The sequence below is a fragment of the Rutilus rutilus genome (assembly GCF_951802725.1).
Source record: "Rutilus rutilus genome assembly, chromosome: 17".
Classification (NCBI taxonomy): domain Eukaryota; kingdom Metazoa; phylum Chordata; class Actinopteri; order Cypriniformes; family Leuciscidae; genus Rutilus; species Rutilus rutilus.
This window is the reverse complement of record NC_140230.1, coordinates 32,393,031-32,407,045: the sequence shown is the minus strand read 5'-3', so window position 1 is coordinate 32,407,045 and position 14,015 is coordinate 32,393,031. Positions and strand designations below refer to the sequence as shown.

Genomic DNA, 14,015 nt, shown 5'->3' with positions numbered 1-14,015 from the left:
TTTTGAGAGCAAAACAAAAGCAGTAACGCCTTTCCCAATTTGAAAATGCAGCGCTTCAAAAGTTTAGTTTCTTAATCAAATGTCGCAACTTCAGAGTGATGATATTGTTCAAAGAATGTAACCTGAGTCGATAGAGAAGGTGCTGTTTAAGTATTCAGAGCGAGATTTTATTCAATACAGGCTTTGAAAGGGAGACATTTTAACTGTTAAAGACTTTATACAGCCAATCACAGCAAAACCTTTTTTAAGTATTATTTATTTGATAGGAATAAGACTATATTTATTGACATTTAGGGAGATATATAATAAAGACTGACTACCATAGGCATATCATTGAATATATTTCACTATATAAGCAATTGTAATAGTCTTTAATAGCCTACTTGCTAGTTTGTAAGATTACGTAAGGCATCATCCCAATAGAAATTAAATGAATAAAAATAAAGTGTGAAGGTAATGATGCCCCAAAATCTGAAAGCTCTTCAGAAAATACATAACCAAAAACTAGGGTTATCACAATCAATTAATTAATATATAGTTTAGTTTGTAGCATTTGCTATGCCTATACTGAATGCATACAGTTATGACAATATACACATTTCTACACACCCTATTGACAGGATATACTGCGTGTAAGAGCAGCTCATAAGAAATAAAAAATGTATTTAAAATGCATATCAGAACGGTCTAATCATCTTCATTCCGTTCATTTCAACTGGCAAATTCCGTCGTCATCATTTCAGAATGAAAAGGCCTAATCCAAAATAATAACTGCTCATGCAAAGAGCCATTCTGATCGAGAGGGGGGAGTGGTCACAACGTGCGACAACAGATTCACAAGGAAAAGTGGTCCAGTGTAGGGTCTAACAGGTTTAACAAGAATGTGTTGTCTAACGTGAAGCTTAACATTAAGAACCACTGTGAATCGTTTCCGCTTCTGCTTTTTTCTCTCTCAGTAATTACGTGGTGTTGTTAAATAGTTGCAATTCAACAGCTTCTCTCGCTTCTTTTTGGTTGTGCATGCTGAAATTATTTTACAGAGCATTATTTAACTTTGAACAGCCTGTGTAGATAAAATATAACAGAGCCACTTGTACTACAGAGAACTTTAGTGAGGACTACAGCTGGTGTTTAAATGTAATGCTGTACAATGATACCAGTTTATTTTTCCAAACCTATTTCTCATACCCAGCATAAAGTATCTAATGCACAAATACCCCAATTTGTCCAGGTTTCTTTGCTCGTGTTTACACACCCCTAGCAGAATCTGTTTAGGTGCATTTTAAGATTGTATTTTTTCTTTAGTACCGCCCTGATGATGCCATATCCAAAATTATTTACACTAAGAATTCACATACTCGAGCATCAATGATTGTTTGCAGCCTTTTGTGAAAGCTGCACGAGTCCCTCAATTGTCCAGAGTGTCAAAGCTGAAGATCAAGATCGCGTAGTCGCTGTGGGGAAGAACTCAAATGTGCAGAGCATGCTGGGAAACCAAAGAACTTGGGGGATGTTTGTCAAGAACAGTGCGCTCAGGACAAACCAGAGACTCAAAACTATCGCTTAAGATTACAAACAGTCATTGATGCTATAGATGAGGAAACACATGATATTACACAAAGGCATGTGAGCAATGTTTGAACAATTTTTTGTCTTGTGGAATTTCTGAAATATCTGCATTAGGGATGTGCTAAAAAATAAAATGCAATTTAAAAATTCTTTCAAGGGGTTTGCAAATTTATGAGCTGAACTGTACCCTTACTGCATTCCCATAATGGATATATTTGCATTTTTAGATTTGTTCATATTTTCTATACGCCCGACTAGGCGAACAATAGCCTATATATGTTCTTACATAGCAGATAGCGAAGCTGCACGTATTTATCTGTGAACACTGCAGCGTCCGTTCCATAGAAATCACCAGAGAACATATACATGATGCACTTAAGCAATTATAATGCCTTTCAGTATAGTACAAAAGGGCAAATATTGTATTTGAATGTAAAAATGGCCACCCAACCAATGTCTAATTTTGCCTTTTGTTTCTTTATCAAAAGTGAGCTTTAAGTTTAAAATTCATGGCTAGAGAAATACCACCATATCTGTTTAGGTTCTTCCTCACAGCATTTATACAAAGCAACTTAAAAGGGAAAAAAAAAATGTCTTATAGCTCTTTCGTAAGATTCTATTTTGCTAACATGCATTATTATTTCATAGAGGAAGAGGTCAGTATCTGGATGTTATTTATGAATATCTTTAATGAAGCAAACATATTTATAAGTAACTTCAAGACGTTTTGTTTTTTAATTAATAAATTAAAAAGTTAATATATTTCTAAAACGCATGAAGTTGATTTCTACTAAAATGATTAAAACTATAGAATTTTTATTTATGAAAGTTAGAAAAATCCTTCACACTTCTGACAGCATAAAACGAGTGGGGTGGGGTTTCAAAGGCTTATATTTTAAAACGTCAGATACGTGCCGTTTTAACGTGTGCATTAACAATGGGATAACGGCAGAAATATTTTATAGCATTCGGGGGAATTTTAGTCACTTCAACTTTGTGCCTCAATACCGCGTTTTTGCATACTAGAAGCACTCAGAAGTGTTGTGTACCTGTCCTTTAACACCTCACAGCTGAGTGAATAAAGGGTCCCTTCCTTTTTTTTTTTATTAAATTGCTTTGTTTTTAAATGCAATTGTTATGAAGCGATAACAGGCTGAAGTATAACAGGGTGAAACAGAAAAATGATTGTGCATAGTAATCAAGCAAAATTCAACTACATGTAATGACGTTCCGATTTCCAATCGTTTAAAAATATGCATGACAAAACTTAAAAAAAAACTAAAAAAAAACACAAAAAAAAACAAAATCACACTTTTTTTCTGCAAATCAGACATTCCGTTATCATGTTTGTTTCCAGATATGTGAACGGAATGCAATTTCGAGCACACTCACAGTAATACCGTTATTTGCATGTAACTTGTATCATCTCTTAACTGGCAACCTGTTTTGTCACATACAAATGAGGCTTATGTACAAACTACACTCAAGGGCTGATGATTGCAGTTCATTATTACCGAGAGTGTCTCACACACGTCAAAGCGGTGAACTATTGTTTACAAGATTACACGGAGAAGCATAGTCTCTCAATACTTACTTCATGGTGAACACGCATCTCGACTTTTGTTTTGGCTCTGTGGTGGCAATGATAGTTGTGTAGTGGTTTCAATTTCAGTCAGACAGGAACATGGGGGGGGGGGTTAGGATGGTCACTGATGTGACCTCGCTTGGGATGAGTTACTCCAGTCCGACAGTCTGTATTTGGTAGCTTCCAGCACAGTAGAAGTGTTTCATACAGCTCTCATAGTGGTATTAGTGCATTAGTTTGGTCAAGCATCTCCTGGTACTAGTGTTCAATTTATTGTTGATAAACGAGGGGTTTGCCATATCATAGACGAGGCTAGCCGATACTCCACGAGTCGTTTTAATTTCATAATTCAGTATCGTGTCTACACGGGGCACGCAAACTGCAGGTTTTTTCCTTAGAACATGTTCTTTGTGACCTTCATTTTTGATATTTGATCAATGTATCTATGCCATACTAGTTTTGATTCTTTGGTTACTTTCAAGAAATTGTATTGTAAATGTTTCTAATAAAACAAACTGAATAATCGGTCACTGCTACCCTGAATTCTGTTGGTCTCACACCTGATGATTTGAAACAAAACTGATTTTATTCATAAATGTCATTAACGTATACAGAAAGAAATCACCAAATATTTCAAAAACACAAGTGTTCATGGGTTCCCACATTCATGGAAATATGTGGAAGTATCAGGGAATTTTAAAATTGCCTGGAAAAGTCATGGAAATTAATAACATTTCAAAAAAAAGCTCATAAATATTTCATCAACTAGAAATTGCTTGTTGGGAGTGCAATCTCTCTATACCATGATTTCACTTATCCGGGATTCAAGAACGACCGGAAAGGTCATATGGAAGTCACTGGTCAAAAGATGTGGGAACCCTGAAAAATCACACAAGCTTCCGAGTGTCTATGTAAACCCAAGTAAAAAAAAAAAAAAAACAGCTGATAAACATCCATGTTCACTGAAAATGTATAAATGTATTTGCCGTATTCAGAGCCTTTGTTCAGGAGTCCCACTGGGAAAAGAACAGGCACGATGACAAAATCTTCCCAAAGCAGTAATTATCAACGTCTCCGGCTAAACGGCTGATATTCAGCATAACAGATTGATGGCATTAGCATTAATCTTTCAGGCAAGGCATTTAGGGAAGCACCTTGTGTCGTGTATTTGAACAAATTACAACACTACTATAAAAAAAAAAGCCAAAAGCACGACCCCGACAGGCCCATCCTGAGGCGAGGAGAACATAAACGCCACAGCAAACGTACGCAAAGATAAAACCACACCAAAAGCGTAGAAGACAGAAAAGCTGGGACAGTGAGTGAGATCTCAAGAGACCTGCTGCTCTTCGGGTTACATGTAGCAGATAACAAGGGTGGCCAGAGAGGAATTCGCTTCCAGTAAGAAAAACTCAGCAATACATCACAAGCCATCAGTTCCTCTGCCTTGCAATATAATATGGTCAATGTACCCAATGATAGAAGCTCCTCTCAGAGAAACGAATCCCACCTGCCACTCGTTTTCCAAGAAAAAAAAACAAAGAAGACTATTAGTCAAAGCCAACACCCAGAAGCCAGCTTAAAGCAAAAATAATCATGCAAGTGTGCACTGAGCCACAGAAAGCACAACAAAAAGATATAAAGCAGAAAAAGCGTCTGACCCGCAAGTGTACTTTGAGTAGGGATGGGAATCGTAGGCATTTAAAGGAATGGTTCACACAAAATCAAAAATCTTATAATTTGAGAACATTTTTTATTTAACGATGAACTCTTCCTTATGATTCTGGTTCTTTTTCAAATGTGTGGAAAATTTATATTACATTCTTTACCCGCATTACAAATCTGGTGTGAAATTCACATTAGAAATATAGACCACAAAAAGTGCGTTTCCAAACTTTTTTAAAGCGGAAAACAAAAAAAATCAAAGTTTACTGCTGATTTTAATGCACAGCTGACAAGAAATAAGATGCATAATGACCGCAATGCCATAGGACAAGTTTAATGCAGCTCTGATGCATATATTGTATATTTTATGCATATTTTATTATGCTGATGCAACAGAATGCATACATTCAAAAATGGATAACAGACATATAATTTGGTAAGTTTTGTTTTTTAAAAACCAGATAACAATTCCCAACCCTGAATCTGAATAGACGACACTCTCATCCTCAAACACCACAGCACGTACATCTGTCTATTAGCTTAACCTATTAACAGTACTCTGATCCACAGAAAACACTCCCAGCACTTGTACAAATGAGTGCCGTGACTAGAAGGAGAAACCCTTGAGAAATTCTGATCAATAATCTAGTGATAGAAAAAAAAAAAACATTCACAGAAGCATGACAAAAGAAAGCAAAAATACCACAGTAAAACAAGATCATATTTGCATTCAATAAATACAAAAGAGCCCGTTACAGCGGCGCCCGTGTAAGAATTGACCGAACAGGCGCTATGATGACTAGTGTGAATTTGATGCATGAAAAAGTTGTCAGACTACATCTGCGGTGGCACACTAAAGGAAAAAAATATATAATTTCACTAGTGAATCCCTATTGTTTGTAAGTGACAAAAAGAGCGAAGAAAGAAGAGCAGCCACGTCTGAGCGCCTCAGCTACCTGCTCATTTCTAATTAGTCTGAAACAAGAAGCATGGCCTCTTAGTTCTGAGAAAATGCTTGATCCATTGAATTTCAACATCTCTTATTGTCCAATTTTGACGATTATTACTCACTGATTCTGGGCATAACCAAGTAAGTCCGTTACATACATTAACCACACCACGCGCAGGGAATACAACGCAGTCGGACGGTCACGGTCAACCTCGCAGCCCAGCCCAACAAAAGTTGCCGATTTTCCCCGGATCCCATGGCGGCGCTGTAGCAGCTCAGTTATTCTGACAGCAGGCGCCCTGCTTGCCAGAATTTTGTGTAGGCTGTACAGTAATGGGAACCACTTTGGAGCTGGGGGAGAAGCTGTCTTCACCACGCCCTGACATCTGCCTCTGGGACACGATACGGTAGATTTCTGTGTGAGAGAGAGAGTCGTAACGCCGTTACGGAGAGTTACCTGATAAAAGTGATCTAACAAAGTATGTTACTGACAGTGGAACAAATTCAGCTGCGGTTCATTGTGACACATAGAAATGAACAATGTAACTGTGAAACACTGTGTGGTTGAATAGATGTACTTCCCAGGCCAAACAATTTAAAAAATTAAAATAAATAACAGAAAAACTGCAAAAAGCAAACCAGTATTTCTGTGAGGTCAAACTTTAAAACTCAAAACACAGTTTCACTCATTCACAGGAATAGCTGAGTATTTCTGTGGCCTGGAGTTTGCTGCCATCTAGAGGCGATCATTAATAACAGACAAGCACTCTGGATTTGGATTGCATACTACATCTGATTGAATCTTACAAAAACTGGCAAATGTCATATATACTTTTTCACACTTTTTTTTTATTTAAAGAAAAATGTTTCCTGTTTTTTTTAATACTATTTTGTTATACTATTTTTTTTTTATACATTTCATGACCGAGCAGAAATTAACTAAGCAGATTTCCTCAACCCCAAAATCTCATTAATGTAATGTGACAAAATAATTATATATTTTCATTTAAACATAAATGACATTTTTAAAGTAGCCAATTATATTTATTATGTTTTATTATTTTTAATAGAAAGCTTTTCTGGATTTTCATTTCTGTACTACAACAATGAGAATTAGATTTTTTCTAGGTCACATTTCACCCTAAAATAATAATAATAATAATAATAATAATAATAATAAACAACAAACGTCATTTGAAAATGCCCCCCAAATTCTCATAATTCCAAAGCATCTAAATGTTTCACTTCTGAGTGTTTTTAATGCTCATTATTCAGTGTTTCTTTGAAAAATTCTGTTACACAGTAAAAATTACTGTAACTTATTTTTTGTTTTTAAATCAGCATAAATGAAAAGGCAGCACAAAAAAAACCTATGCATAAACTGCTTCTATTTAAGTACTACTTTTCTCACTACAGTAATGAGAATGTTCTTCACGAAACATGACAGCATTAATGAGATTCACGCTTTTAGATGATTTGCTCAGGACTGACCTGTAAGAATGGTCTGAAAGGCAAGTTCAACATTAGAAGAGTCCAGCGCTGAGGTCTCCAGGAAAGAAAGTCCATGCTTCTCTGTAAAACACACACACACACACACACACAATTCAACAGAGCACTTCACATCTCCTAAACACACACAAATATATATCTTTTTTTTTTTTACTTTATATCTTGCTTCTCAAATACATTATCAAAGAAAAATTGTATAAATATCTAGACAGAACATATACCAGCTAGCAAACCCTAATTCTGAGATAAACAAGTAGCATGCAACATATATATATATATATATATATATATATATATATATATATATATATATATATATATATATATATATATATATATATATATATATATATATATATATATATATATATATATATATATATATATATATATATATATATATATATAAGCATGCAACATATATATATATAAATAAAAATATTACTAACATTTTGTACTTGAGATAACTGAGAAAAAGGTTAATAGCATGGCACTAGCAAGACCAATGTCATGGGTTCAAATCAATTAGTAATATAAGTAAATATAACAACACCAGTGTCTTCAGTGTCACATGATCCTTCAGAAATCATTCTGATATACCGTTTTGCTCAAGAAACATTTCTTCTTATAATTAAAGTTGAAAACAGTTGTGCGGCTTCATATTTTTGTGGAAACTGATTTTTTTACAGGATAGAAATTTTAAAAATGTATCTGAAAATAATCTTGTGTCTTTACGGGCAAAAACTCTTACTGACCCCAACCTATTGAACAGTAGTGTACAAGTCTCTGTCCCTACGTGACATATTAGGTCTTTTATATATTGAAATGTTTAACTGAAGGCAACCATTCATTACTATGTATCTTGGGTGTAGTTTTATTCTAACTGTATTTAGGTGTAACGTGATCAATTATACATTTGATTTGCCAGAAAATGACTCAACTGAAACTTAATATTGAGTAGCATGAGAATTACAGTTGAAACTATCTTCCCCAGCACTAACCTGCAAACGCCTTGGCTTCATCCATAGGAACAGCCCTCAGATGGCGCAAGTCGCTTTTGTTCCCTACTAACATGATGACAATATTGCTGTCAGCATGATCCTGCAGCTCCTTCAGCCAGCGCTCAGCGTTTTCATAGGTCAGATGCTTGGCGATGTCATACACCAGCAGGGCTCCTACGGCACCTCTGTAATACCTTTGAATACACACATTTAAAAGGTTTTAAAATATACACAATTTATTCCACAACCTAAAGTGCTCAATAATAGTGTGGTTACCAAGAAGTATGTTAATGTGATTATTACTGTTATTAGAGTCTTCATCTTATCTGAATGTACATCAAGCTCATTCAACTGCCCCTTAGTACTTGGGAGTCTATTGCAACCCATTATTTACTATACGATAAAAACATAAGAGTAGGTCATTTTTTTACTTGAATGTGCAAGGCTTCTGGCGTGAGTCGCTTACAGTTATGTTAGCTGTGCAAAAACAGTCTGCTATGCTGTTCCGATTTTGATAGGTGGTATTTGTTATCATATTATTTTAAATGGTTTTACTGTTTACTGCACTTGCACATACACAGAAAATAGCTTCTATTCTGAAAAATAAGATGGACATGGCAGGCCCTGAAAAGTCATGTATATATTTATAGCTTTTCTTTTTAACTGAAATGCCTACAAACGGAACTCTGTTTAAAATCAGAGTTAATTAAAATGATTCAAGAATTTGACATCAAGGATGCCAAACAGGACATAACGTTGTATCTTTATAGATGATGAAAGCGCCACAAAAATGGGTAAAAATCATAAAGACTTGTAATAACATTGCCTTTAAATTATGCTTTTTGTCTCTATTTGTGTATACTTTTCAAATGTAATATAAAATTTTTAAGGTTCAGCACACGCATTCCCAGACTTTTGTTGGGTGTAATTTCTCAGGTAATAGGGAGGGACATGTTACATGTTTATATATTGTGTGTGTGTGTGTATGTATATATATATATAGTGCTATGCATAAGTGAATACACCCATGCTAAAGTTGACTAAAAAGAGGAATAAAAAAATCATATTTTGGAAATTGAACTTAATGCCTTAATTTAAAAAATTAGGAAAAATCCAACCTTTAAGGACACCAATTTTCTTTGTGAATGAATAATGTATCGTAAATAAATAAATGTTCTTCCTTAAAATACATGGTGCATAAGTGAGTACACCCCTATGTTAAATTCCCATAGAGGCAGGCAGATTTTTATTTTTAAGTATTTAAAAAAAATATTTTTTAGGATACTATGCATCCTGATAAAGTTCCCTTGGCCTTTGGAATTAAAATAGCCCCACATCATCACATAGCCTTCACCATACCTAGAGATTGGCATGGTTTTATTTCAGTTAGCCTAATAGCTAGTTTGATTTGCATTGAGAGATGATCTTATGGAAAGTACCCCATGCCAATCTCTAGGTATGGTGAATGCTATGTGATGATGTGGGGCTATTTTAATTCCAAAGGCCAAGGGAACTTTATCAGGATGCATAGTATCCTAAACATTTTTTTTTTAAATACTTAAAAATAAAAATCTGCCTGCCTCTATGGGAATTTAACATAGGGGTGTACACACTTATGCACCATGTATTTTAAGGAAGAACATGTATTTATTTACGATACATTATTCATTCACAAAGAAAATTGGTGTCCTTAAAGGTTGGATTTTTCCTAATTTTTTAAATTAAGGCATTAAGTTCAATTTCCAAAATATGATTTTTTATTCCTCTTTTTAGTCAACTTTAGCATGGGTGTATTCACTTATGCATAGCACTGTATATATATATATATATATATATATATATATATATATATATATATATACACACATACACGTGTGTCTGTGTGTATACAAAAAAGGACATAAATTAGCTGATGTCTTGATTTTATGAAGACACTTACGCTGATGTGATGGCCCTGTATCTCTCCTGTCCAGCAGTGTCCCAGATCTGGGCCTTGACGGTCTTCCCCTCCACATGGATACTGCGTGTGGCAAACTCCACCCCGATGGTGCTCTTGCTCTCCAGGTTGAACTCATTGCGGGTGAAGCGAGAGAGCAGGTTACTCTTGCCCACACCAGAGTCGCCAATCAGAACCACTGCGGATGACAAGGACACCGGTTCGTGAGATCAACTGGCTCAACTTTATGGTGCTTTTATATATATGTGTGCTATTGACCCAGGAGACACACATGACTCTATGAGAGCTCTTTCAAGCTGATTCCATTTGTGCGCGGGCTAAAACCGCCATGACTCCACCGCACAATAGCAATTAGAGTCGAATATTTCACACAGAGGGTGTGTTTCCACAAAGCTTTTAACAATGAGTGAAAAGGGCAAGACCAATGAGCAACTCCCTTCTTCACCCACACAGGCAGACTTATGAAATACTGGGAACGTCTCTCCTCCGCAGATAGAGGCAGATAGATATTATTGAGAAATTATATTTACAGTTACACTACTGTTCAGGTAGTTTAGCCAGTAAGATTTTTTTTAAAGAAACTAATACTTTTATTTAGCAAGGTTGCATTACATAGAATTTTTTTATAACAATGTAAAAATCTTTATTGTTTCAATTCAAATAAATGCTGTTCTTTTGAACTTTCTATTCATCAATGAATCATGGAAAAAAAACATGATGTTACGGTTTCCACGAAAAATATGAAGCAGCACAACGGTTTTCAACATTAATAAAGATAATAAATGTTTCTTGTGCAGCAAATCAGCATATTAGAATGATTTCTGAAGGATCATGTGACACTGAAGACTGGAGTAATGATGCTGAAAATTCAGCTTGACATCACAGGAATAAATTACGGTTTCAAATATATTCAAATAGAAAAGAGTTATTTTAAATTGTAATAATATTTGACAATTTTGTTATTATTTTGTGCAGCCTTGGAGAGACTTCTTTCAAAAACATTTAAAAATTGTCCGGAGCCCAAACTTTTGAAGATTAGTTTATAATTTGTGCCTGAGGTTTCAGAACTTAAATGTATTTACCAACCCTCGTGTCCTTCCAAACTTGTCAGAAGAACACAAAAAGTGAATCATAGGCCTGGTTTCACAGACAGGGCTTAGATTAAGCCAGGATTAGGCCTCGGTTCAATTAGGACATTTAAGCAGCTTTTATAAACTTGCCTTAGAAAAGAAACATTACTGGTGTGCATCTTGAGACAAAACAATGGCACTGACATATTTTAAAATATGTCAGTGCAAAATGCTTTCAGTTAAAACAACTCAAACATGCATTTTAGCCTGAGACTAGCTTAAGCCTTGTCTGTGAAACCGGGGGTTAATCTTATTTTTCATATAAAGAGACTGGCAACATAAATGAAAAATGATTTCAAAGCTTCAGCGTATGCAAGGCCTATCAGTGAATAACAACTTGCATTTCAGTCTGTTCGTCACACAAAGTTATTGTTTAACATCACAAGACCAGAATATGACATGAAGGTGATTAAATAATGACAATTTTCATTTTCATTTCACCAAAATCTAAACCAATCTTGGCTAATGCTGTCAACTTATTGACATGAAAGAATAAAATCCACCAACACACGTCTCAGCTATATATTTGTTCTAATGATAATGGTCTGAGTTAAACACACAGGAATGCACTTTGACAAAGACTTTGCTCGTTTTGAAACTAGTGGAAGAGCATGTTTAAAGAGCAGAGTGGCGATTGAACAGCACTGATTGATTCATGATCAAACAGCCAAAGGTGCACGGACATCTTAAACACACATGGAGGTCGAGGGCAGAACTATGATTAATGGAAGTGTCGAATCCAAGGACATAATCACCACAGAAGTTAAAGAGGTCAATATCATTAGTATTTGGATTAGTCAATCACTGTATGGAAAAAAATTCTTAAACAAGGCAAATGGATGGCCTAATCTTCCAGATAGTTTTCCCTGTATTAGGAAGCAAATGGGTAAGATATGATGAGTTTTAAAAACCACCTGAATGCAAACCCATCCTGAGAAAGACCTGATTTATACAGGTCTTACCAGTTTAACTGTGCTTATACTGCTCACACTATTGAATGAAACCTCAAAATCAGTTTTACACACAAAAGACAAAATGTTTTTTTACCTTTTCCATATGACAAATGCATTAAATGTTCAAAATGTCGGTTTCCATATCATAAAATCAAATGTCTGATCTATACTGAATTATTACACATTAAGAGAAGCCAATCATGTGGTGTATTATATAATCAAGCAAAAAACGACACTTATTAAATGATTAAAATGTATATGTTCATGCCTTTTTAAATATTTGCCATGAAAATCCATATTAACATGGTAGTAGAACAGGTAACTTGCTTCTCCCTGCTGTAAGATGAACATTAGCTGGTTGACCTGCCACCATGTCGCACAAACCTTAAGCTGGTATGACCAGGTGTTTCTTTTGCTAGTCCAAGGTGGTCTACCAGCTATTGACCTACTTGGACCAGCTTGAAACAGTTGACAAGTTGCAAACCACATGTTGAATATGCTAAACTGTTTTAAAATAGAAAAAGCAAACTTCCTATAACAAAATAGAGACATGCAGCATATGAAGACGACATGCAGGAGCTCATCTGAAAGTCAGCTGTTCTGGAAGTGTAGTAACGTTAACGTGGGAGCCTACTCACCTTTAAAGAGATAGTCATACTCGTCCTCTCTACCCGTCATGACTTTAATCTTCTTACCGGCTTAATAAGAACTCCGTGTTTTCAAATATTAAGACGTTATGCTCTTCTTGAGAACCACAATGTGCTCTTATATTAATTACAAGGCCAAAAAAACTTTGTTTATGAGACGCATCAGCTGATCACGAGCACTTCATTACGCGCGCACTTCATACGTTACAAACAGTCAGAATCAAAAACAAAATAATATCATAAATCTCCTTTTGTCGACAGTGATATATAATGTAATCGTCAAGCAAAACAGATCCCTGATTAGTCTAAATTACACTTTGATACGATGTTGCTGTGCTACGTCAACCAAGTTTCGCCCTGCTGTCTCATCTTAAGGCACACACTTACGTCACCGGGCTGAGATGTAGCCCCGCCTTTCCGGTGATCTGATTGGCCAGAAACGCTTTCTATCACACGAGTGTGCCTCTGTCACCCAATGAAATGTTTGACGGGGCTTCCGCACAGGTGTGTAACGTCACAGGTGTGTCTTTTATAGTTGTCAGGAAACCACAACGTATGATAAATTCAAATACAATAAATACACATCTTTAAATAAAAAACAGACGGTATAATAAAACACAAGGTAGCCTGTCAATACAGCAGAAAAATGGCTTAAAAGAAAGCGTTACAGGTGTGTGTAAGATGAGTTCTTCCACATTCCACAGCGTGACTTCACTCATGCTTTACAGAGGATGATTGGGCCTGAAAATGCCACGTAGGAGGCAATGAGGAGGCAAGGCTGCGCCATTCAGTGACTGAACAGAGAATGCCCTTTAATTTCCGATTCATTTATGAAATTGTTTAGCTTGTGCATGATGCAGGTGTTAGTATAGGAAATAAATAGAAACATTTGCTAATTTAGTTGTTATAGACCAAAATGTACAATTATTCAAAGAGGCCATCTTATTTACAGAATTTATACATTCTGTAAAGGTTTAGCCGGTAGGCTACCCCCGGCTAAACCTACAGAATGTATAAATTACTTTTGACATAATTCTTATTAAAATTTAT

The 14,015-nt window shown here is 35.5% G+C and overlaps 1 protein-coding gene across 1 annotated transcript; it reads right to left on the bottom strand.

Moving 5' to 3' along the window:
- Nucleotides 1-3,704: 3,704 nt before the first annotated feature.
- Nucleotides 3,705-13,447, bottom strand: rab11al (RAB11a, member RAS oncogene family, like). The gene is made up of 5 exons (XM_084435378.1): nucleotides 12,957-13,447; nucleotides 10,218-10,413; nucleotides 8,279-8,472; nucleotides 7,260-7,340; nucleotides 3,705-6,183 (listed from the first exon to the last, which is right to left on the bottom strand). Exons 1-5 carry the CDS (start codon nucleotides 12,994-12,996, stop codon nucleotides 6,044-6,046), a joined length of 651 nt encoding a protein of 216 aa, XP_084291504.1. The 5' UTR covers nucleotides 12,997-13,447; the 3' UTR covers nucleotides 3,705-6,043.
- Nucleotides 13,448-14,015: the final 568 nt, after the last annotated feature.

Excerpts from the sequence above, each read along its gene's own strand:
- rab11al (XM_084435378.1), bottom strand. The coding sequence starts at position 12,996 with ATGACGGGTAGAGAGGACGAGTATGACTATCTCTTTAAAG. Across the intron at positions 10,414-12,956 it reads GTATGACTATCTCTTTAAAG|TGGTTCTGATTGGCGACTCT; the intron begins GTGAGTAGGCTC and ends TGTCATCCGCAG. Across the intron at positions 8,473-10,217 it reads TACAGGGCCATCACATCAGC|GTATTACAGAGGTGCCGTAG; the intron begins GTAAGTGTCTTC and ends GTGTATTCAAAG.